Source organism: Ictalurus punctatus, chromosome 27 (assembly GCF_001660625.3).
Source record: "Ictalurus punctatus breed USDA103 chromosome 27, Coco_2.0, whole genome shotgun sequence".
NCBI lineage: Eukaryota > Metazoa > Chordata > Actinopteri > Siluriformes > Ictaluridae > Ictalurus > Ictalurus punctatus.
The window spans coordinates 11380187-11407170 of record NC_030442.2 but is presented as its reverse complement, the minus strand read 5'-3'; the positions used below and the strand labels follow the sequence as shown (position 1 = coordinate 11407170).

The following is a 26984-nucleotide window of genomic DNA, read 5'->3' as shown; positions in this document are numbered from 1 at the left end:
CATTTTCTCCGGGCTTGTACAGAGAATGAAATCGCATATTATTCATATTATTTACTTGGCACTGACTGCAGTGGCAAATAATTAGAAAAAAACGGCGTGCATTTTTTTTTACAGGGATTCAGACTTCAGCAATATCTGCATGCCTGAAAGTTATTATCCTGCACATGCACTTGCACGAGGGGGGGGCAAAACACAAAAAAAATCAAGAGCCTGGAAAAGGGAGTAGAAAGGAATACATATTCAAATAACTAAATTTGTCATTTTTAAGTAACATTTGTCTAACTAAACATCTCATAAGCTTTTATCAAACGTTTCCTTCATATAAATACATTTAAATCAGTGTTCATTAATTATGCATGTCCTCATGCAGGCATCTGAATGATACTTAATGCTCATTTTGGTTTTTATTGTAACTGATAATATTAGTAATATTTTGTATGAGAAGCCCATTCTGACATGCATTAATAAGAGCAGTGACGTAAATAATACTTCATTATGAGAGTCGTACGAGAGGGCAGATTTGTGCTGATTATGTCATGTTATAATCACAACCAATATTTCTCCATCAAGAGTACATATACATTTTGGTAACACTTCAGTGACGTGTGTTTTAGCCTACAGCGTATAAAGATATTCACCAATTTGTTATAAACGGCATGCGCAGCTTTGATACTGGAAACTTTCTCTAGCTGACGTGCTCAAGTTGTGGCAATGGGTTTCAAAGCTGCAGCTAAACCAGATCTGGGTCAGCTTTGACTGTCATCTTTTTTTTTTTTTTTAATCCCAGTTTGAGACTTTTTTATTATTTTTTTTCCTGGACCATAGGTATAATGCAACTATAACTGAAGCATAATGGTTGTGTACTCAAGAACAGTGTTACCAAAATGTCCGATTTTCAATAAAGCAAGACAATTCCAGCTGCTTTGGCTTAGTTTTGTCTTTTTTTTTAATCTTGTTGATTGTGTTGAGTCTGTGAATATCCTCAATCATCTAGTGTGCATCAGTGTATCAGTGTGTGAATCTCTAGTGAGCGGCCGGTGGTGTTAATCTGCATTTGTTCTCTCAACCATAGTTCATCTGTGGGCGGATGAAGAAGCTTCCAGAAGGTTTGGACCCGCTCTTGCCCCCGAGCCTAAGCTAACTGACTCTGAGATGCAGGACGCACCACTAATCAGAGAATAACTCACAAGCAAGAGCAAGAGGAGAAGGATGGCGAGGATGTTGAAGAAGAGGAGGTGGTGGAGGACAGAGATGAAGATGCTGATCGTGACAATGACAGGCAATGTGATGTTTATGACTCTAAATTTGAGTTATGGAAAGAGAACACAAACTGATGCTCCCTGAAGGACCAAGTGAAGAAAAAAAGATGTTGATGTTTAGCAAGATGGATAAAATAACTTTGGTTCCTGTGTGTTTTGTCTGTTCAATTCTGGCGTGTGTAGCTGACATACATACATACATACATACATACATACATACAGTACTCTATTTTTTTCCTTTTCTAGTTATGTCGTTTGCTTAGTCACACATTCCTTGCACCAAAATGTCACCCTTACAGAATTTACAGTTTCAGCCAAGAGACTTTTCTCTCTTTTTTTGGACAACCTGAGCTCTCCATATTTCTCACTGCCTACTGAAACAATGCTACATGAGTGTGACTCGTACCTGGTTCATATCTCTAAGCTTTCGGACTGTGTATTTGGAGACCAAGCACACTTGCAGCAGTTCTTTTTGAACAACCTCTTATACAAACAGCCAGTGTGAGGATGTGTGAAACAAGCATGTGCTTTCTGGAAGCAGGATAAAGACTATATGGATGTACAGTATCCCCTTCAAAAAAAAAAAAAAAAAAAAAGGGAAGCATTGAAGGACTGTGGAGTTTTTTTCTTGGACCTTTGGACCTTCTAGCCATGTTTTCTTTCGTGATGTGTTTCAGAGCGTATCCAGGACATGTGTTCAGAGCTGCTCTCTGGGAAAACAGAGCGAGCTTGGGCACAAACATCTGAGACATTCCCGAAATCCAGCAGTGGTGATAGCTGGACTAGTTGGCACAGATCTTAAAAAAAAAAAGAGAGAAAAAATGACCTGAATCTTGAACTCTGAAAAAGGAGAACACAAAACCAGGTTGACTTTCATCTCAGTCATTGAGAATCTATTTGTAATATACTGCCACCAATCAGTGTTGCAAAGTGTTACTGACTACTGAAATGGTTTGATGTATTTACTTGTTAAAAATGCTAAAAAAAAGAAAAAAAAGAAAAGAAGAAAAAGCAAACATACAAGCAAGAAACACAAATATTGTCTAGCCTTAGATACAGTCATGCGTTGTTGCATCTACAAAGCTATCTGTTTTTTGATTGTAGGCCTTAGATTGGACTTTTTTTCATTTCTAGTACTGTACTTTTTGCCTTCAACATTGTAAAGATAACATTACAAAAAAAAAAGACTGACAATCTTCTCATGTTGCTGCAAGCGTATTTCCATACAGTATATAACCCACGTCTCTCAGAGGCAAAGAGAGGCAATCGACCTCCCCCCCACACATATTTTTCACTGTGATAGTATCTAAGAATCCAGTCTATACGGTACACAGCTAACTAAACTAAAATGAAGGTGTGTATGTGTGTGTCTGTGCGTCCCTTGACATTGTGAAAATCTTTCTCTCCGTCACTTTGTGAACTCCGGTGACCTTATTTGGTCCCTTCAGGCACACTGATCTCATTAGTGAAGGTCATCTCAAGTTCCATATTGCTCTGAGCAAAATGTATTTTTACCACAACTAACCGACTAACCGTGTACAGACATGATAAAAGTGGCACAGCGAAGAGAACAGATCGAGTTCAGTTCAGTTCATTCAAATATCGATATGGTGTCTTTATTTCTTAGATAAATATCAGTGCAAAAATCTTGATTAGTTTTTGCTCCATCAATTTTGGAAACAAATGTCTAGTGTATAACGAGTGGAGGAAACTAGTAAATGGTGTTTAAGATTGGATCTATCTATCTATATAAATATATATATAAATATATATAAATGACAGGTTCAGTGGTCAGTGGGATTAGACAGATATTGACCAATCAGAGATCCATATGTATGTACACTGTTAGTAGGAGATCTGGGCTCCTATGTGTGGTACTATAGAGAGCTAAAGCACAGCGTGTTTCAATCTGGGTCTTACTGAACTGAGCATTCCACCTCTGAACTGTCTTGTGAGCTGTATAATTTTCTTTGTTTGCTGTACCTTCATGGCAGATGCTTTGTTTTGTAACTACTGATCTGTACTTATAATAAAAAATAAAATGTATTCCAACTATTATACAATGATCTGTTATGCATCATGTATTAAATACCACTGCTATAATGGATACATTGTGATATGGAGGGGTCAAATTCAAAGAAAAAATATTATCCCTCCATTTTCTGTGCCACTTATCCAACACAGGGTCGTGAGGGAGCCTGGAGCCTATCCCAGGGAACTCGGGGCACAAGGCGGGGGACACCCTGGACGGAGTGCTAACCCATCGCAGGACACAATCACACATACACTTGCACACACATTCATACACTATGGACAATTTGGAAATTGCAGGGGAAATATATATAAATATATATATATATATATATATATATATATATATATATATATATATATATATATATAAACAAAAAAACCTATACTGCAAAATCGTAGCAAGTGGAAATATCTTGAATTTAGTCAAATTTGTCTAGTATTTCCTGTTAAAAGATTACAATAAACAAATATAAAATTATTAAACCTCAACACAAGCCTGAAACAGTCTTGTTCTCTTGGCAGATAATTTTGCTCATTTTAAGCATTTAATTCTAGCAAAAAGAAGCAAAAATAATCTGCCAATAGAATAAGAAAACTACAAGTGTGAAATGAGTAATAATGTCTAGAAATATGTTTGTTAATCTTATATTTGGTTTATTATAATCTTATAATGAGATAAACTAGATAAATTTGACTATATTCAAGATATATCCACTTGCTAAGATGAAATTGTTTTGCAGTGTATGTGAATCTGTCAGCTATCAGGTGTACTGGAGTAATGAATTAGTCGTATTATGTAATGCAGTATACTTAAATATAAAGTCAGTTCTCCAAAATGAAACATTTTATATAAACCTCTCTGTGATGGACAGGTGTATTCCTATCTCAGTGTTCCCAGGATCGGCTCTGGATCCACTGCGATCGTGACCAGGATAAAACACTTAGCATACGTGAATAAATTAAAAATAGACCCCTGGATGAATGTTTGTTAATTCATCCCTGGATGAATGTTGGTTAATTCATCCCTGGATGAATGTTGGTTAAATTGTTTTTTTTTACATTAAAGGCATCCAGTACATTTGATACAGTAAATCTCAACATGGGGTGAAATTTTACGCACTTTATTAGGAACACTTGTACACCTGTTCATTCATGCAATTTTGCAGTGTGGCATACAGATCAAGAGCTTCAGTTAATTTCAACATCAAATGTCAGAATTAGGAAAAATGTGATCTCAGAGACTTTGACTGTGGCATGTTTATTAATGGCAAGCAGGCTGGGTTGAGTATTTCAGTCTCTAGTTTTATTTACAATAAATGGCATGGGGAAAAAAAAAAAAACTCCTGTTCTGTGCATGGAAATGCCTTGTTGATGAGAGAGGTCAGAATAACTCTGTTAGGATAATGGAGCATGTGTACAGGTGTCCCTAATAAATTGGACAGTGAGTGTATATGAACGCAAAGGCGACTGTGGAAGCAAACATCTAAGAGTGTGTGTGTGTGTGTGTGTGTGTGTGTGCGTGCATTTGACAGAGTGGGAGGCACAAAAGCAGTGTGGACCATGACAGCTCATATTACCATTAGGGCCCCAGGCCTGGTGTAGTGTTAATACTTAGACCTGTGAAAGGCAGACAGGCAGCACGGCTTTTCTCCTGCTGTGAGCAAATATGCAGTGCTCACACTCCTGTCCTCCTACTATGCTTCTAAACTTGTATCTCTCTTATTCTGTAGTCAAACGTGTGTGTGTGTGTGTCTGTGTGTGACTCAGCGTTCCTTGAAAAGTCCATTACTGATATTTGTTAACTTATTTATTTGCAATGCGATATCTCTAACTCAAATGTCACACCGCTGTCAGGTTTAATACTACCCATATGGGAGGAACAAAGTATGTGTCTGTCGTTAATGTTCTGGATTTATACCTATGGTGGATGGCAGACATCCCAAAATAATAACCTTAATGCCTTTATTTGGTAAGAAATCCTGTGTAGTGCTTTTTCTAATCTCTACATTTATTATAGAAGTACACAACAGATAAGAAATATGGCTAAATAACTGATTCTGTATCAGAAAATACTCTACAAGGTCCAAGTAAAGATACCACTAAACAGAAGAGTATTTACTTATTTAGCTAACTTTCGTATCCCCCACCAACACTAGCATCTGTCAGGAATCTTTAGCACTAGAACTAGTGCCCATTACTATTACGGTTTTAGAGTTTAAACAGTTTAAAACCAATGTTAACATCCACTGAATTCTTTTGAGCAGGTAATGTTTACCAGAACAATAGCTTGTGCCATAGCATAGCATGCATGTAGGCCTCACCTAATCAGTCCCTCCAGGATTTTGTGATTTTGCGATTGCAGAACTTTACGCAAAAAAAACAAGGAAACTCCACAATGTTCACCGGAGCTTGCTTTAAATAAATAAATAAATAAATAAATAAATAATTACCATGGATTTTCTACAGATTTGGGCCAAGACGCGTCACGTGACGTCATCACTATGCGCCATGTGACATCATCACAAACGTACATTCAGCCAAAGCCCTCTTCGATTCACAAGCATCGAAGAAGAGGACAGCTAAAAGGTCTCATTTACCAACAAACATCACCGCGAAAGACTCCGCAAAACACTGTCCTGCAATTGCAGTTTTGCCAATTCAAGTCTGCAGAAAAGCATGAAAATCTCTTTGTCATGTTACAGAGAAACGGCAAACCATGTTAAATACAAGTCCCAAAGGCTTTCCAAGGAAAGAACACCTAAAGGAGTTTTACCTCTGACTGTCACAAAGCCCACTGCTGACAGTGGAGACACTTTCCAAAGATGCTGAATAAACGACTCCTTACAGAAAAGTTCACCGTTTGAATAATTACACACGTTTATGTCGCCTGTCAGCCATACAAGTCCCTGTGTAAGTTGATAATATAGCAATAATGTCTGAGAACGAACGCATTAATATAAACCTATGATATAATTGTCAAAGCTGATGTAATATAGAAAATTATGATCATGTTCTGACTCCAGATTCCACAGTTCAACTAGACTATGTATTTTATTCATATTAAATACTTATAATTATGTAAAACAGGCAGCTTTGTGATACATGACAGATATAGTTTCTAGCCATAATGACACATTACAAAGTTATAACAGTTGCGTGGCATGTGATGACGTGTTCATGAATCTTTGCCCTTGTCGACTTATTTTCTGTTTTCGATCACACAAGACTAATGTTCCTATCATGTCATTTACTGTATGTAGGTGAAAAGGCACTTCTCAAGGACAACAGTACCTCGTTCCATCTGTTTCACTGGCATGGATTTACACAGTCATCCTGTTTCAGACTCCTGACAGAGGCTATTGTGTCAATAACTCTGAGGCATGCAGTACACTAGCTGTCTGCTCTCTTACTGTAATGCGAGGAAACAATCCTCTACACACACAGCAGTGTAGCATGTAGGAGCATTTCCGTAACGAAGGGCCCTATTTTACTGTTTTCATCCGCTCTGAGTTACCAAGGTCTCCGAGGTAGGAAACCCGATCTCCTTTAGTCTGATGGGATCCATATTTGAGTTAACCCTACATCAGGACCCTCATGAGGGGAGCCGTCCGAGGTCAATGCCTGACTAATTTTTAAACAGATGAACTACACTGGACCAGATGTAGAGGGGCCTGGTCCCAATAAAACTCACATCCTGCAAAGAAAAAAGTAACCGTTTCACTCTAAGCTCTTGTTTTGGCCACCCTACCTTAGACTTTTTTTTTTCACAGAACATATCTCATGACTGTGATGTACTATCATCAAGTATGGAGTTAAAACTCCCCCAAAAGAACATGGGCATTGGATCTATCTACACGAGACAATGAGAAATGGACAGAGAGAGTGTCAGTATGCGCATCTCTTCTGTAAAAGTCACACATGGAAGCAGTTAGTGAGTGTTTAGGAGACACTAAAGGCATTTGGTACTCATTGAACCTCTAATGGTCCTCACTGGCCAGGTGGAGTGTATGAATCTCAGTCGTCTGTGTGTGCAGTTTAGCACATTCCCGTCAGCATTTCATCTCTTTGTACTTTCCCCGTCTTTATTCTTCATTCAGCGGCTCCGACCCATCTTTCACCTCACCTCGTTCTCCATTTCGTCCTCTTGCACCGGCGCCATATTGTGCAGCTGTGTGTGCGGGTGTACGCATGCGACTGATGTGTTTAAGATGACTGTTCGGCTGGGTTGCAGTGTGGCGGCACTTGTAGGCAGGCAGATGGTGACCTGCGCTTGAACCTGTCTTCCCGCTCATTTGTTCAGCTGGCGTTCATTTCGGTCGCATTTTCAATGGGCAGCATCCTCCTAGAACACTCCTTTGCATTACACAAGTCCTGCCAGAAGAGGGAGAGAAAGACCAGCTTATTGTGACCGGAAATCTTTTTCACACCCAGGCCCTTGTTTTTCCATTACACTCTCCGTAACAGAATAAAGTGATTGTTTAAGAAGAGATTACATGGCACCAACAGCTGTGTGTCCTGTTAGGGCTTTTAATGAGATTACATCTGAACATTACCAACACCCAAACATCTTAAAACTTTCTTGTCAATATCACTAACCAGTTTAAAAAACGTCTAATATTTCTTAGATAGAAATGTAAAAAGAAATCCATAAAGCTTTGGCTTATTCTCACAGAATAGATTATTAAAAAGACAAATAAACAAGCAAACAAACAAACAAAGAAAAAAAATCCTCTAATTTCTAAAACAACATTAATGCCCTAGAATAAACCTCCCTTTTCTTCTATAGAGTTAGTTTATATATATATATATATATATATATATATATATATATATATATATATATATATATATATATATATATATACTCTCCTCCTGAGGATATATAACATAACAAAAAGGCATAATTTATATTTTTTATTTATATTTATACATAAACGCAGCGAGTTTAAAATTATTTATGTTCCATCATTTGTGCATTAATGTCTATAATATTATATATATTTTTTAAACACAAAATAAAACCGAGAATGCCAGTTTCTACACAGTTTCTCTGCAGGAAGACATTTCGTCCAAAGGATTGCTCTCTCATCTCTTTTCATTTGAAATCAGCATTCGATCTTATCAGACTGCGCAGTATTACACACACACTACATAGAACTGGTCATCCATCACCATTGGAGAGATCTTGGTGAATAGCCAGAATCTTGTGTAACCACTTGCATTATGAAGGCATGCACATGACCATCCGTAGAAGTAGCACGAGTCTTCCTATCCCTTATTATGTGTGTGTGTGTGCGTGTGTTAAATCGAGAGAGAGTGTGTGTTTGCTTTCAGGCAGGGGCTTATGAATCGATGATCATGTGGTGTAAGGGAGATAGATGGCGGCGAGCTCCGTCTTGTCTCCTCTAATTGTAAAATATTAGTTACATTAGAGTGAGTGCAGTGATTAATGGAACTTATTTGGAGGTGGCCCTCTCCTCGTCCGCCTCTTCCAAAGTCCTCTCCTCTGACTTCTCCTCCGAATTGAGTGATTTCACTTACAGCAGACAAATAGGACTCAGACAGGAAGGAAGGAGGAAGAGGAGAAATGGAGGAGAAAAGGAAAGTGAAGAATGAGGAAGAAAAGACTGAGAACAGGGTTAGAGAGGAACAGAAAAGGAGAATACACAACGTTTGTTGGAACTCACCGGTGAAATTGTTTTGTTTTACCGTTTGTTTTTATATCTATGACATTTTCATTCCTTACATGTATGTCCTCTTACCTACACACACACACACACACACACACACACACACACACGCACACACACACCTATTTGTAAACAGCTACTTGCAGCCATGCATGTTTCCATTTAGGTCATGTTATTGATAATAGTTTAATATAATGGTAGTGGAATAATATATATATATATATATATATATATATATATATATATATATATATATATATATATATATATATATATATATATATAATTTTTTTTTTTAATTGAAAGAAAATGGGAAATATTGCCAGAAATAACGTAAAACAAAAAGCAAAAAATTGCTTTCCATCACACAAGCTACAGCATTTAAAGATCAGTCTGTCTCCAGAAATCTGATCTCATGAGCCAGTTGTACAAATGTGAAGTAGGATTCATGTGAATGGTTTTGTAAATAAGGTACAAACACTAACCCTGTCCCTAACCTAGTCTTAAACTCTGTGACTTTCTGAACAAATGAATAATAATAATGTATATTTATGTACATAATAAAATTTGAAAAAAAAGAAAACAAATAAAGAATGAAAATTACAATATTTAAAAAAATCTAATCAAATCAAATAAAGTAAATAGAGTAAGAGGAACACTTATATTAAAATTTTGATGCTTTTTAAATCGAGCTTTTTTAATAGTTTCTTCTAGAATGAAGCTACACGGAACCATACTCTCATTTAAAGCTGAACAGAAAAAGCAACCTCATTAAAAATGAGTAAATTAGAAATTAAAATAAACTTACAATAACACTAAAAAAGAGGAGTGAGAGCAGACCATAGGCTGTGTGAGTGTGTGTGTGTGTGTTTGTGCACGCTGCCAGTAAGAGAAGAGCTTCTGATCATGTTATAGTAACACAAGCAGTTCATGCTGACCTGACTAGATATGCACGCGCACACACACACACACACACACACACACACACACACACACACACACACACACACACACACACACCCACACACTCCTCTCACGCTCTCTGATCTGTGTTTACATCTTCATATCGTCCTCTTGTGCCCAGTGGAAGGGAGGATGTGTGGACTGGTGGGGTTTTAATTGGCCTGGAGACCTTGAGGAGCACCTGGTATCTATAGAGGAGCACACTCTCTCTCTCTCTCGCTCTCTCTCTCGCTCTCTCTTTCTCTCTCTCTCTCTCTCTCTCTCTCTCTCTCTCTCTCTCTCTCTCTCTCTCTTTCTCTCAACTGTGAAGGATAGCGTTTGCAAATTAATTCTTTCATGTCTTGGTATATTTGTTTAGAATTTTCACTTTCACTAGCCATGACCTCTTTTTTTGCCCCTCGTGCTTTTCCTTTTACTCCTTGTCGAGGGCAAGGTTGTGTCCTTCACTATTTCCCAGCACGCACACACACACACACACACACACACACACACACACACACACACACACACAGACACATACACGCACACACACACACACACACACACACACACACACACACACACACACACACATCCAGACTTGTGGACACCCATCATGCATCTGCAGTGATAGGTCAGCAGTAGAATGTGCAGCTCTGAGCTCTGGTGGGATCAGACAAGGGAGGAAAGTAGGGCTGAAGATGAGTGCTCATGAACTCTACATCCCCAGGCCACACACACACACACACATACACACACACACTCTCTCTCTCTCTCTCTCTCTCTCTCTCTCTCTCTCTCTCTCTCTCTCTCTCTCTCCCTTTCTTTCTCTCTCTCTCTGACATTCTACGCTCATCAAATGATGAATATACTGCCCTTTACCCATGAGCCTGAGTAACTCTCAGCCAATCACAGTGGTGAATTCTGGTCTGCTATGGAGAAGCTTCTCCTGTTGTGATAGTGGTAGAGCTGATGTGCAGGAAAAAAAAAAAAAAAAAAAAAAAACTTCTTGCCAAACTTCAACACTTTAAAATAATAATAATCATTAAATACACTATTCTTTAACTTTGTTAGTGAATATTATGTATTTTCTAATTTTCTGTATGGAGAATTCTGTTATATCTATATAAAAACCTGTTTCGAAATAGAAAAAGAGCACTTCAAGCAGGACAGAAAGAAAAGAAGAAAACAAAACAAACAAACAAACAAAAAAAAACAACAGAGAAAATACAGAGACTATTTCCGAGCTCTTGTTAACAGGTCCTTCTGGTGCAGCAATTAATGATCTAGTTCAGTGTTTAGCATGGGAGCTGATTCCCCAGTGAGGCTTTTGGAGATTTCTTTTGATACAGCTGTTACTCCTTCCCCCAGCCCCCCAGCCCCCGTGTATTCCTATGAGTTATTTGTGTGTTGGTTTTCTAGTTAAGCAAGACCACTTCACCAATTCCCCAATCCACAAGGCCGCTTTTCCTCCGAGCAGCATTCAGCACAACAGCTCCTAATAATGAAATGAACTCCAAATAAAAGGAAATCAATTCCCAATGGAGTCTGGAATGCTCAGCGAGGATTTTTCATAAAACACCATGTCCCTTTGTGGGGAATTTATTTTATGTTTGGAAATAAAGAAGCAATGAAATAATTTATTATATAATGAGCCCATAAAACCAAAAAAGTTCAACAATAAATATATAATATGCATTTATTATAAATATTAGGGTTGTTTTTTTTTTTGGTAAAATTAGTGATGTTTACAATCAATTAATAAAAAAACCCATCAATAGTTCTTCAGCAATACAAAAATACATCACATGACCTCAGTAAAGATTTATTTTACGAAATCTATTTAAATATTAGAGACATTAATTAGAGACATAAATGTGATCAGTAATATTAATTAGTACCACAGTGCTTTTCCTCCATGACTTTTACTCACAAAACACATTTTTATTAAAATTCTTAATAGGTTGAAGTCGACTTGGTTTTTTTTTTTTTTTTTAGTTATTGGGCTTTGGGATAAAGCCGTTAATTTCTAAGTCACCAGTCACAACGGCAAATAAATCTAAGATCTTAATAATAAAGATAATGACTCTGATAAAGATCAGAGTCATTACCTACCCCCCAACCCCCCCACCCCGACCCCCCCCACCCCCGACTATGCGTCATGCACCCTTTACTTTAAGAACAGTACATTACATTTATACAGTGCACTGTGAAATTTAGTGTAAGCATCACAGCACATAGATTACTGGCAAATATTAAAGTGAGCATCACATTAAATGCAATGTTTCCCTGTAAGATGAGCTTTTGGGTCCAAAGCGAGATCCTGATGTTAAATATGATAATGTTAAATAGGTCCTGATGTTAAATAATGCCACAGAATTGGCATTGTGATGACAATATCATGATGAAACTGCAAATAAATCATTCATTTGTATATGAAAATATGCTTCTCATACTATAAATAGACAAAATCATTTATATATAGATACATCTCTCTATATATACAGATATATCTCTCTCTATATATTTTTGCTAAGTATTTCTTCTGGTATAAATCTGTGCAGTTAATGAGCTGCATTTATCCGTGTGTGTGTGTGTGTGTGTGTGTGTGTGTTACAGCATACACACTGACACACAGCGAGGTCAGACTTAAAGGAGTGTAATGCGGGGTTTTGGCACGGCCCCTTACTCACCGGGCTTCTGCGAGCAGGTGGGAAGAGATAGTGCGTGGCGCGCTAACGTTGCGGGGGGATTTGGATGTTTGCGAGCGTGCTTTGCTGAGTAATCTCCCAGCCTTTATAACGTACAGGTTATTATTGGCCGACAGATGGTGCATCACATTTTACTGCTCACACCTTCTGTGGCTCATGCTCTCCCCAGACAACCTCTCGCTCACAGTTTTTCTCTCTCTTTTCACTCACTTCAGAGAGAGGAGCGTGACACACACACACACACACACACACATACACAGACACCCAGACACACACACAGAGGAAAAGCATGCACTTACACACAGGACAAATCCTCAGAAAGAAAAATTACCTTCTTTTACAGGGAGAGGATTGAGTCTGAAAGTTTGTAGCACAGTATGACACACACACACACACACACACTTTGTTAGCGCACACAAATAAATTCACTGTGTGAGTTAATTATGGAGTACTTGAAATGCAGCGGCTTAACTCTAGCTTCTCTGTCCTGGAAACTTTGCTATCGCTAACACAATCCATGTACCTGTATTATGATTTGCACAATCACACTGAGTTGCCAGGTTATGTATGTATATGCACAAAGTGCTTTTCCACCATATAGTACGATAAAGTACTGTTACAAATCAGAATTCAGAAGTATTCAGACACTGGTCGAGTCTGTGTGTTTGTAGAAAGTAGAGAGTTCTCTAGATCAGTGGTTCTCAAAGTGAGGTACCCCCAGCGTTCTGCGACGTATAGCCAGTGGGTCTGTGATTTTTCACACAACCCACATTATCAAAGTAATTACTATATATTTTGGGGTCCAAGCACCAAAGTCAACTTAGACCTAATGTAGTCTGTGGGTGGAAAGTTCAGGAATAGAAAGCTCCATGGTGGCAAACTTAATGTTAAAAATGTAAGTACTTGAAATACTCCTTCAGGGTTGGGGGTTCGATTCCCGCCCCTGCCCTCTGTGTGTGCACGTTCTCCAAATGGTTCGGGGCGTTTACAAAAGGTACTCCGGTTTCCTCTCCCAGTCTAAAGGCATGCGTTATAGGCATTTGATTGGCATTTTCATATTGTCTGTAATGGGTGTGTGATTGTGTCCTGCGATGGGTTGGCACCCCATCCAGGGTGTCCTCTGTTCCCTGGGAGAGGCTCCAGGCTCCCTGCGACCGTGTGTAGGATAAGTAGTACAGATGGAGACTCAGGCTACAAACAGTTTGAGAACCACTGCTATCGAGGTTGTGCGATGGTGGCCACCATTTTGAAAACAATACTTGGGCTGTGTTTTAAATGGCACATGAATGTACTAAATATTATGTCAAAACACTATGCATCCATTTATTACTTTCGTAGAGTAAAGCACTCGTGGAGCTCGGGTTACTGTCTGTGTGGAGTTTCATGTTCTTCCTGTGTTTCCTCTGGGTTCCCCGGATTTCCTCCAACGTCCCAAAAACATGCAGAGGTGGCTTGGCTACACTGAATTGCCCCTAGTTGGGAATATGTGTGTGCTCCGGTTGGGCTGCGGATCCATCATGACATCAGGATAAAGTCTTTACCGAGAACTCCTCCCAATTTCACAAGCACCATTACACAGTGGGAAGTGGACACATGAGTCCAAGAGTTTGAATAGTTCTTGATACTGATTAGTACCATGTTGTACTAAAAATGAGTTGTACTACATTTTCCTATTTATTAACTAATAAACTCGACTGTATCAGGTTTGCTCTCACAGGACTCGCTCTTCAGTTTCAAGGTTTCCTCTAACTAAAGCTTGTAAATGGCGATTACATTTGATCCCTTGCTTAAGAGCGATGAGAAAATTATTTGGCACAGCGTGTGCTGCGACGGGAATATGAGAACAAAACACACACACACACACACACACACACACAGTTAACGGAAGTCTCACTTTTTCTTTCCTTTGGCTTTTTCATTCAATCTCAGGGTAGAATTACTGTTTCTGAGCATCTGAAAGTCATTAAAGGTTCTGCAGTCTGTCAGGTGCCAGTTTATGCGCACACACACACACACACACCCTCACACCCACACAGGATCACCTTTAGAAAGCCACACTGCAGAATCACAGACACCCTTGACATGCTCATATACTATTATTTTTCAAACAGAGGTATCATACGGAGCCACACACACACACACACACACACACACACACACACACACACACACACACACACACACACACACACACACACAGTAAAAGTGCTGAAGCCCTGCAGGTTCTTTCTGCTGTGCAGGGCTGGGGATTCGTCATGTGCTGATGAGCTGCTATAATATAATGTATGAGCAAATCACAAGCATTCTGCAAATTAATCATTTTTCTTCCCCATCTTTCTCTCTCTGTCTCTCATTCTCTCTCACTTCTCTGTCAGTCTCTCTCTCTGTCTCTCTCTCTCCACACACACACACACACACACACACACACACACACACACACACACACACACACACACAGAGCCTTTGTTGCGCAGCTCATGGAGGGAGGTTTCTTGCAGGCAAGCAGGCGGAGGTGAGAGGCGCTCTCTCTCACAGATGGTAACTCTGGCATCAGATGGAATTTATATAAGAGTGGTTCTGATTACATGCCAAACCACCACCGTGTGTGCCTGTGCGCATATGTGTGTGTGTGTGTGTGTGTGTGTGTGTGTGTGTGTGTGTGTGTGTGTGTGTGCTGGCATGCACATCACTACATAAATCTCTACCTGTGTTTCTGCATGTATCATGTGCATCATGCACATTTACATGTTTGTGTGTTGTCTAGTTATGAATGTGTGTGTGTGTGTGTGTGTGTGTGTGTGTGTGTGTGTGTGTGTGTGTGTGTGTGTGTGTGTGTGTGTGTGTGTGTCTGTGTGTGTTTACAAGACTGAGCAAAAAACCGAGACGCAATAATTAGATTCACCACAAGAGGGCGCATTAGAGATTTAGACCAACAAAAAAAGAAAAAAGAATGAGATCAGAGCACTGATATGAGTTTAACTCCTAAGAAAGGTTAAAATACCCTAATGATAGCAACCCAGTCATTTATAAATAACGTGATGGAGTGAAGGAGTGGGGTATGGAGAAATATGGTGGAAGTAGGTGTTATCGTTAATTTCCCCTCCTCCTCCTCCAATGTCTGATCTCCCCACACAAGGCCTTCAGGGCTTAATTAGACAATCCTGATAATAGCACACTCATGAAAACGAGAGCACACTGCTTCTCTTTCTCATCTTAGTCAGTAACTTTTTTTCATTTTTGCAAAAAAAGAAAAAAGAAAGGCAGTAAACTCCGGTTCTCTCCGGTTTTTATGTTTGTAACTTGGTGAGTGTTTGTGGAAACATGTGCTACTGGAGGAGGCGTGTTGTATTTGAGAATAGTGATGGTGGTGGTGTGGAATTTGCCTTCCTGCTCCATGTCATTTAGCACCTCATAATACACACTCAGAAAAAAAAAATAAAGTACTAAATGTTTGTATACCCCATAACAAAATAAAGTAGATGAATGCATTTAATTAATATTTAACATGACATATGTTGGGTTTTACAGATGGTTATTTTCTTACTTGTGATAAAGAATAGTCAAATAGTGGGTGTTATTATAATAACAGTGTAAATAATGTTTCCTTCTTCTTTTTAAACTTTTCAAACATATATGCACTCAAACAACATTACGCCGAGAGGCTATACCATGTGACTAATACTGTTGACTATTATCTAGTGAATCTTTAGCGTAACATCATAATAGTTGAGATTCAATAACATCCAGTCATCCAGTCTAGCAGCTCGCTTTGAGTGATTTTCAATGCATCAGGTGTGTTTCCCATCTCTCACATCTCTCAAACAGAAGAGTCCATATTTTTAATCAGGCTTGCTAGGTTCCAGTAAAATTTCTTGCCCAATTACATCTCAAAAATCACACACCTTAAACTAGCCTATACTAACCCTGGGCACTGGAAAATGGACACATTTAGACACATTGTATACACTTACATTTTGCTTATGGAAATGTATCATTCGATTATTTTCTATAAAATAAGATTTTGAAGGCAACCCCATTAACTGTCCTGTCCACTGCACCTCCCTCGAGCATGGGGCAGCAGGAGTCTTTCCTCACCGGGCTTCAATTGTTGCAGCACATGTTGCAGTTCCCTGTTTGACCACAGGATAATAACTCTATGTCAATAACTACGCTGGAACTGGGGCAGTGGTGGCTTGGCAGTTAAGGCTTTGGGTTACTGCTTGGAAGATCAGTGGTTCAAGCCCCAGCACTGCCAAGCTGCCACTATTGGGCCCTTGAGCAAGACCCTTAACCCTCTCTAACATACTGGGGTATGTGAAGAAAATAAATTCACTATGTATATGTGATCAATAAAGACTCATTATCATTAATAACCCTGGAACTAAATGACGTTTACTAAATGCATTTTATTATATTAACAGTGTAAATAATGAAGTTTCCATTTACTTTTCAACTTTTCAATCTTATATACCCTCAAACAACATTACAGCGAGAGGCTATACCATGTGACTTATACTGTAGACTTATACTGTAGTGGGCATGCTGTACTATGATTCCACAACATCTAGAAAGGTAAACAAATCAAACGGTTCATTGGCTGTAAATTGGCATGGTTCATGAATTCTTCAGTAAAATGTATTTGTAAATGAAGCTCTGCATCTGTTGAATTTTTTATGAAATATTGAGTGTTACTGAGGTAAACACTTAAACACGAGTGGAAGTGACTCATTTTCCACCTGATCATACACATATACCACAAAATATTGTTTTACATTGTTCCAGTGTTTAAAGATTAGATTCAACTCAATGAGAACAGTTTCACTAAGACTTTCTCTTATGTCTGTATCATCATATTTGTTGGAGCGCAATGGCTGTAAGTTTGAATTTGCATTATATAGTGTGTTGACCATTTCAGTAAACAACTTTTCTGTTCATGGTTAATGTGCTATGATTGTGGTAAAAACACATATGCTATTTTTCTGACAGTGTATTGGTGTGTGAGGGTGTGTGTAACCCAGCTGTTTGTACCGAAGTAGAATTTGACCTTTGTATTTCAATTATTATTATTATTATTATTATTATTATTATTATTATTATTATTATCGTTGTTATTACTACTACTACGACTACTACTACTACTACTACTACTACTAATAATAATAATAATAATAATAGTCATACAACCTGTATTGCCATTTTTTTCTTTCCTTTACTTTCTTGCTCTCTCTCTCTCTCTCTCCTTCACACACACACCCACCCACCCCCCCCCCCCCCACACACACACACACACACAACACACAAACACATAGAAGCAAGCCTACAGAGTGTGGATCTTTTATTCATACTGGATTAAAAATGGATGCGCTCTTTACCTTAGATGGACCCTGCTTTGACAATAACAGAGAGCTCAATCTGTGTTTTGCCAGCACTTTGGCAGAGTAGGGAAGGGATGGAGTGAGAAGGGGGGTCGGGTGTGTGGGGGGGCATGGGGGGGGTCTTGCTGGGCCAACACTGGCTTTTTCTTTAAGTGTAAAATCGGATGAGGAAATTCTGCCTCTCGGACTCGGCGTAATGTAAGGGAGTGTGAAATTAAAGGGCGCATGAATAAGAGTGGGCCAGCATTGTGTGGCGCCGGTTCTCTTATCGGAAAATTCAGACAACTGGAACATCGAAAGCCCCAAAACTTGTAGCAATCCCCTTTGTGCTGCAGCCTGAGCAGACATTGTAGTATCTGAAAGCCGCTGAGACTCCAAAGCCAAACTCAAAACGCTTATAAATCCTGTCTTTTTCAGCCACACACAGCATGTGTGTGTGTGTGTGTGTGTGTGTGTGTGTGTGTGTGTGTGTGCGTGTGTGTGTGTGTGTGTGCGTGTGTGTGTGTGTGTGTGTGTGTGTGTGTGGAGATGGCTGATATCCAGAATGCATTCCTGCCACACCTTTAATGTAGCCTCTTTACATGCAGTGGACCTCGCCGGCTGCTATTTTAAACCCAATGTTAATTTGATTTAGTGCTTTTCAAATTGAATTGAGAAAAATGGAGAGCAAATGTACTGTTATTAATGTCCTAAAGTAGTGCGCAGCTGAGAGTGTCTGGCTTTGCTTTAAGTGGACGCAGCCGATAAGAGAGCACCGATATGATAGACACGTAATCTGCATTTCTTATATGAGCTTGTGTGGCCTAATAGGGGCCTTTGTGTACAACTCAGCAGTGATCAGATCCAATATGCAGTGCAGCAAAGAACTTAAGGACTGTGAGACAAAGTCAGTATCTTTATCTGAGTGGATGAGAATGTCTTCTTTAAAATAGAACATCCAAAATGAATCCCAAAAAAACAAAACAAAACAAAACAAAAAAGAACTACTGTAGATCTCCTGCATTAGGTATCAGTAACACAGATCCAGACTGCCAAAGAGCTACTGTGTTCTAATGTTAACCTATTGTTTCATCACTGATTTGCATTCATCTGCATTCATTTGGATTTTTTAATCTATAAACTCGATATTTCATCGGAAAAGTGTTATCGACAGAAAAAGTTCACAATAGAAAGTTGGCATTTGGGAAACGTACTGATTACTGAGTTCCTTTCTGTAAAGTTTGGTTGCTCAGACCTCACAAATGCTCAATATGCTAGACATCCGTGTCGCTGGGATGCTTTTCCGAGGAGCTGAAACAAGTCAGGCATTTTTGTGTTAAGATGAATACATTAGTTAGCTGTTAGTTACACTGTAAAAAGGACAGTAACTTGCCAGTAACGTACTGTAAATATACAACACTGCTCTATAAGACATTGATTGTATTTTACTGTACATTTCTTGTAGTTAAATATTATTTTGCTTTCATTTAATTGTACCTTTACTTATTTATATTTTTACGCTTTTATATTGGTACTGTAATTTTACAGTATTCAAATATTTTAAGTAAATTAGCCACTAACTTGCTGTACTTTACGGTAAGGTACTTACAGCTTATCCACCTGATATTGTCTTTGGCACAGTTGATAAATTGATAATAAAAAAGCAAGAAATAGACATAACTTAATAAAGAAAAGAATGACATATTATCACTGCATATGATCAATCACTTGGTTAAAATTATGCCAGAAATATAGTTACAGTTGTCTTGAGATTCCATATATAGCAAATTCATTTAAAATTTTAATACTATTTTAGGGAATTATAATGAATGAATCTATCCACCGATGTGTATATTGATTTGTCAGTTGATTCAGAATTGAGTAAGTGATTACTGAGTGGCACAAACAGGCTTCAATAATCTCAATATTCAACTGTGCATTTTACACCTATGTGACAACTTAATGAGCACTTTGATAAAGTATAAGCGTCGTAAGATAACTATCTCTCTCTCCTGCAGGTCAGAGGCCATTCCAGTGTCAGTACTGCCCATATAGTGCCTCACAGAAGGGTAACCTAAAGACCCACGTACTGTGTGTCCACCGCATGCCCTTTGACAACAGCCAGTATCCAGATCGACGCTTCAAACGCTCACGGATCGAGTCTGATGCATCTGGCAACATTGAGGAAGGAAACCTTCCCTTGTCTGGCCAGGTGGGAAGAACAGGGGAAGGGTTTGCTTTTGCGATTGACATGGCCCAAACTTCATCCAGGGATTCCGAGAAGCTGTAGAGCCTTGTAGCGTCATCGATACCCAATGAGTTGGTGAACAGTTATTCCTTTTTCACAATGGAGAGAGAAGCAGAAAAGTGGACTGCTACAAATCTAGTGACTAAACCTGATTTTCAGCCACAGCAGGCATTGTAGTGATCAGGTGTGCGATGAATATGAAGCATGCTCATAAAGAGTGAACAGGCAGTCTTACGAAGATTAGAAATCATAAATCATCGCCTGAACAATCTGTAGCATTACTGTAGTTACATGGAATGATATTACAAAGGATTGGTCAAGAAGAAGAAGAAGAAGAAGGACAGTCACTGAATCCAGTCACTTAAAATGACTTCTGTCCCAAAAATAATGCTTTTATCAGAAAAATGATCCGCGTGAACGATTTGGTGATAGTCAAAGAGGGAGGAGAGATGGAAGAGGGCTGCCGCGCACACCCTTCATGAACATGACACCACCAGTGGCCATTTGCCCAGCGCCACTGAAGAGGGCGGATGGAGGCAGTGGACGGAAAGAGCAGGGGGGTGGATGGAGAGATGAGGGGAGGAGATGACGGGAGGTGGGGGCCTTGGTGCCAGTCTGACTGGAGCTGTCATTGCAGAGGAAATCAATTCACCTCCTCCACCATTGCCCCAACACACACACACACACACACACACACACACACACACACACACACACACACTGTACTCGTCATTTAGGGTTGGCCCCAGAACTGCCCAACAACCCTCCCAGCTCCCTATCCTTCCTCCATCCCTCCCTCCCTCGCAGAAAAATCAAGATGACCACCAACAGGAGAAAAAAAAAAAATCAATGAAATGTATTTACAGGCCCCATTAGAGTCAGAGGTGTGTTATTTGTGCAGTTACAGTGTGTCATTTGTTCAAGTATCACATTTGAGGCGAGGGCGGTGAATGTGCTTTTCTTAACTTTATTCTTTGTTAGATGACGAAATGTGTCAGTTTCATCAGCTTCACTACAGAAGCGATGAAGTACAGATCTAAAGCAAAGCAGCCTTCATGTAACACACTCTGTGTAGCTTTAGCAAAAAGTTGAATGTTTAAAAAAAAAAAAAATGTATCCTATATTTTGAGTTAGACCTGGAAATCTGATGGAGTAATCACACTCTAAAACCTTTGTAGACTTCCTAGCTTGTGAAGCAGTATGGAAGACGTGATAATGTAGATATGAAGTGTACAGATAATTATATTTCGCTGTTCAAGTGATTGAGTGACCTTTTTCCTCCTCCTTTTTCTCTACATTGAAAGTGTTTTGTACATTTTAGATGATACATTTCTGTCCTCCCCCAGAAACAGTCCCATTTTCTTCATATTTTTTAATGCACTTATTTTCGTTTTGAATGTTCCTCTATGAAAAAAAAAGAAAAGAAAAAAAAAAGATTACTCACACATGGACAAAATCAAGCCTCTTACAGAGTAAAATAAAGTGGATCAACTTTCATCCTACTTCCTTTTGTTAAAGCCAAGCAGGGGTAAGGAGGTAAAAAGAACGTGGGGCTTTTTTTTTATTGCCTGGGTACAAACTGGCGGGATGGAGGGGAGGGATATTAATGTTTTGTGATAAAGAGAAATGATCCCGACTTTAAGAAAGTCGATATCTTCCCGCTCTGAGAGGGAACTCTCGACACTTAAACCCCTGGGCCTTAAGGCTGCTTCACATCTGCCGAAAGGAGTTTACTAAACTCGCAAATACCCAACACACTCTGCGCTAATCAGCAGACAAAACTGAAACCCATACCAGGCGCCAGAGGAGCTTCATCTCGGGGCTAAGATAAAAAAAAGAGAAAAAGAGGGACAGTAAAGAAAAGGAAGAGTAAGCGTTTCTGTAATGACGGAGTACAGACTGAGAATCTATCTGTAACTGTTCCCTGCAGAGATTCTCTAATTAACATCTTTTGGCCATTAAGGAAAAACATACTTTTTTTTTTTTTTTAATTTCTATTCTGTTTCTAGGATAGTTCTCACTGCCTTACTTAAATCAAGTTGATCAATTATACGTGACTGTTTCTATAAGCTCTATCCAGGGCAATGTGTTTTACATAAAATATATACTTTATCAACGTAGTGAGCTTTAGAAGTTTTTGTGCACTACTGTTTTTTTTTTTTTTTGGTGATTGTGTCAGTTGCTTGCCCTCTCTCTCTCTCTCTCTCTCTCTCTCTCTCTCTCTCTCTCTCTCTCTCTCTTGCTCTTCTTTTTTGGTGTGTGTGTATGTGTGTGTTTGTGTTTAAATGTGTGTGCTTGCCATATATTGCAGTACATAAGCAGGGAAAAAAAAAAAAAAAAGTTAAAAAAAAAACAACATTAATAAGACATTCCAATCCCAGCACCTTTTTTTTTCTTTGCTTTGTGTCATTTGGATGATCATGGTCAAACTTAGAGACCGGCAATAATATTATTTGTGACACTGGAAGATCATTTTCTCTGTATAGTGCTTGTCCACTCTGTATAGTCAGGTGCTAACATGTCCCCCGTCCCCTCAGGAAGACGTTCCTTCTTTCCTATCGTCTTTCCCTGAGACTATATAACTGCTCTTCGACAAGTCACCAATACAGCCATGTGCATATTTAAAATCTATACAAAAAAATATTGTGCTTCTTGGGATGTCTGTTTTCTTTCTCTATACTGTTCTATAGTATGTGCCCCTGGTCATTATTCTGTCCAACATTCCTAAATGAAGAATATTTCTATATCCAAGGAGGACATGATGAGTGTAGAGGATTTTGTTGCTGTTATATGCTCATAACACGTAGATGAGTTTGTATTTAAGGAGTCATCTTGGTTATTATTTATTATCATGGATCTGAATGGAGAAGAAGCAAGCTATGATGAAGTATTGGGTTTTTATTTCAGCTGTGACTGTTTTCTTTCTGCTGTCCTTTAGCAGTTCTAATGTCTTTGAAGCAGTATAGTTTTATCCAGTGTTTTACGCAATAAAACCTCTACCTCTGAAAATAGAGCCTCGGTTGATTTTTATATCTTGTCTTATTGGCTCTTTATGAGAAAACACACACACATACACATACACACACACACACACACACACACACACACACACCACCACCACCACCAACACCACCACCACCACCAGCACACATTCCTACAATATAGTGCTTACAGTGGAGAAAGTGAAATTGTGTGTTGCTGCAATATGCAACCGTTATATGTGCCAAAACCTTTAATTATCATTCCGTTCTCATACCATGTAATTACGAAAGAACATGTGCCGAGTATAAACACGCGGCCATACACTTTATGAGAATAATCCGCATTCTCCTGAGTAAATTAAACATTACCTATGCACAGGAGCACACGCACTTAGTAACTTTGCTGAAATTCCTTAGAAACCCCAGAAGTTTTCCGGCTTCTGCCACCAATGCCCATAAGGTTTGCAGGCACTGAAACTGAAAAATAGTCTGGTGACGTGTGGCACCAAAGTGGGCCGTGAACACGACTAAATGAAATCAAATGGCTTTCATAAACAGTAACGAGCGCCACCTGTAACACTAAGCCCTGCAAAGTCATCAGCACACGGCCGCATGCAAAATTATGATCGTTAAAGTTTAACACTCATATACGGCTAATGCATAACCCCCTCCACCACACACACACACACACACACACACACACACACAGGCATATTCTGTCTACTCAGTTCTGTATCCCAAATCTGTAAGACAAAGAAAGTGAGAGAAGGAAAAAAAAAAGAACAGATGAAAGAGGACGAATAAAAAGGCCTGAAAGTCCCCAGTGCAAGCTCTTTCTACTATTAATGGAGAAATACAGTGTGTGGCATCTTTAATGGCCTTTATTTCTATTATACAACGCTGAATAATTAACTCAGAGGCAGAGTGTCACCTAGATTTATCTTTTAATTAAAATAGTGCGGTTCACACATATTTGAGTGGTAGTCCAAATAAAAGCAATATCCAAATTTATGTTTTGTTTATCTTCCTGTTAATTATCGAGAGATTGTTCGCTGCATAACCCTTCATATTTTTCTCCACTCCCTTTCCAAAGTTGGGAGGTCTGTATCAGAGCTAATAAAGCCGTGCAGTCAGATTTTATTAATTTATGGGCAATTATGATAACAGGGAGAAAATAAGATCCCTATTGTGATCTCAATTCCTTTATAAACACTGAAGCATATACATTAATCATCGCATTTCCACAGGTGATTGTTTGCTCCTGTCTTTATGAATCTTTATAAAACAATTTCTTCCTGAATTCTCATTTTGTGGGTCAAACCAGCTAATAGAAAGAGACAGTCATTTTCAAGCCATTAGGTGGAAAGGACTTTTAAATGACTATGCTTTTTTTTTTTTCTTCAAAGATTTCACAGTACAGATGGTTTTTATTCAGATACTCACTATATGTGAAACTGAAAATACAAGTGATGGTCACTTGTGAAGGTACAGTTAAGAATAAAAAAAAAAAACATTGAAGTGCAAATATGATTACAATCATTAAGGCAACATAAAATATCCAACATGCACATCCACTTTTCACACATTTTAGCAGTGAAAATGGCTATGTTTGTTATTTAGTTGGAATTATAAACACACATTCTCATTTATTCTTTATTCATTGTTCAATTTTCAAGACAGAGTTGTACTATAAATAGCACAGCCCTAACTCTAACCATTATCATCGATTTCCTTTTTTTTTTTTTTTTTTTTTTTGTAACTAAAGCACCTGACAGTTGTAGTATGTGCTGAAAAATAATACAAAACTCCACATATCTATTTGAAATGGGGACATTTTTAATTGATCAGATATATATATATATATATATATATATATATATATATATATATATATATATATATATATATAAACCCAACAACAACAACAACTAAAGTAGGCCTGAGTTTAAAGAAAATGGTTAAAGTAACATGTGTCATTCCATCTTTTTATTTTTCTAGCACGATATTTAGTGAAACACACTGCTTATATAATTATAATTAAAAACTGGCAACATTTCTACGCTTGATGCAGTTTAGTTAACTGAGTTTCTCCGTGATAAATCTCTTAATCAGAATTTGATTCTGGTTACTTGACTGCTCTGATTCAGTATGGATGTTCAGACAACAGTTCACCGCCGTCTCCTGCAGAGGCCACACGCTACTAATTACGCCTATTTTGTCACGACTTGGCAAAGGCCATCATTTGAGCCTGCGGTTGCCCAATTATAATCCCTTTTTTTTCCGAAATCACAAACGTAGACGGCCATTTTCTGAAGCTGTATTTCCTCGTCATTATTGAAAGTCCCTCGGCAGGAGAGGGCTCCGTTACCACCATGCTTAATTACCGCTAGCATTCATTAAAAACCCTTAGTCTTAAAGGTAGATTTTCAGCGGCACTGCCTTAATTAGTGCCAGTGTGGCTGCGAGGGTTTGTTTTAGTAACAGTAGCACACATCACACATACAGTAAGCCTGCTGCTGGTGTAATGCTGGAGTTCGTCATATCACGCAAAAGTCATTTTGACATTCATTAACTACAGGATTTTGAGAAATGTGTCTGTTGGTGCATGCTAAAATCACTGTGTGTATGTGTGTGTGTGTGTGTGTGTTGAGAGGGATGCTCTGCTCCTGTCATCTGGACCATTTGATGGATTCAAATATTTCCACAGCAGAATGATAAAAGAGGCCTGTTACTATTTTATTCTCACATATAACACCTGTATGTGTTTTAGAGAACTCCATAGAGACCCAGGACTAGATTTTCTGTATGTTAAAGAGAGGAGATGAACTAATGAACATTCATGATGAACATTCAGCAATACCCACACAGTCATTGTAGTGCTGTGTGTGTGTGTATGCGTGTGTGTGAGTGTGTGTGTGTGTGTGTGTGTGTGTGTGTGTGTGTGTGTGTGTGCGTGTGTGTGTGCGGTAATGAATGGTTTGTAGGTTGTATCGCTCAAGTTGAGGAAGGATGCAATAAGATACCATATTCCCTGATTTTTTAAAAAAATGACAAAAATTCTCTGCTATTGTCTTTTTCAGCTCTCTTTGGAATAACAGTTAATATGATTAGGGACAAAGCAAAAAAGTCCATAAGTATTAAAGATAGATCAGTTAGCTAGCTAGTAAAATAATTGGTTCTCATGGGTTGTTTAATTGTGTACAAGCAATTTGTCTTGGTGTTGGAATCAAGAACATAGACCACAGTCCACACAATATAAAATCATTTACACAATATATAGCAATTTACAGTAATTATCAATAGCATTACATATCGTTTCAGTGCAATGATTCAGCAACACCAGTCCAATTAACACCAGTTAAATGCCAGTCCAATTAAATGTTAGTAGTGCGGTTAATGTTCATGTACATATTTCTCAATCAAACTGTGTTTTTAATAAGGAGTTTTCACTTAAAACAACTCATTTTGTGCTTAAAATTAAATTAGTTCCCCAAACAAGTAGTATTATTTTAGAGCAGCCAGGAACTTGGCCTATTTGGCAAGTGTAAGGAAAGTTTCCTCGGTGAAGAGTTTGGATTTATTTAACACTTTACATTACACTAAACCTTTATAGGTTTCAAAGTAACAAATCCTGAGAAACAAAAATGATCATCCATCCATCCATCTTCCATACCACATTCCATACCGCTTATTCTATACAGGGTTGCAGGGAGGCTGGAACCTATCCCAGGGATCTCAGGGCACAAGGCAGGGGAAACCCTGGAT

At 38.6% G+C, this 26984-nt stretch overlaps 1 protein-coding gene across 6 annotated transcripts in view; it reads left to right on the top strand.

The window, feature by feature from the left end:
* znf536 (zinc finger protein 536) overlaps positions 1-23241 on the top strand; it is a 184382-nt gene extending 161141 nt beyond the window's left edge. For 5 of the 6 annotated variants that reach the window (XM_017458816.3, XM_017458814.3, XM_017458815.3 and 2 more), the window contains one exon: positions 20009-23241. In XM_017458816.3, the coding sequence (XP_017314305.1) occupies positions 20009-20280 (272 nt within the window). In that variant the 3' untranslated portion in view covers positions 20281-23241. Of the gene's footprint in view, positions 1-1072; positions 3323-20008 lie in introns of those variants that run through there. The other variant, XM_053676486.1, reaches the window with a different exon arrangement.
* Positions 23242-26984: the final 3743 nt, after the last annotated feature.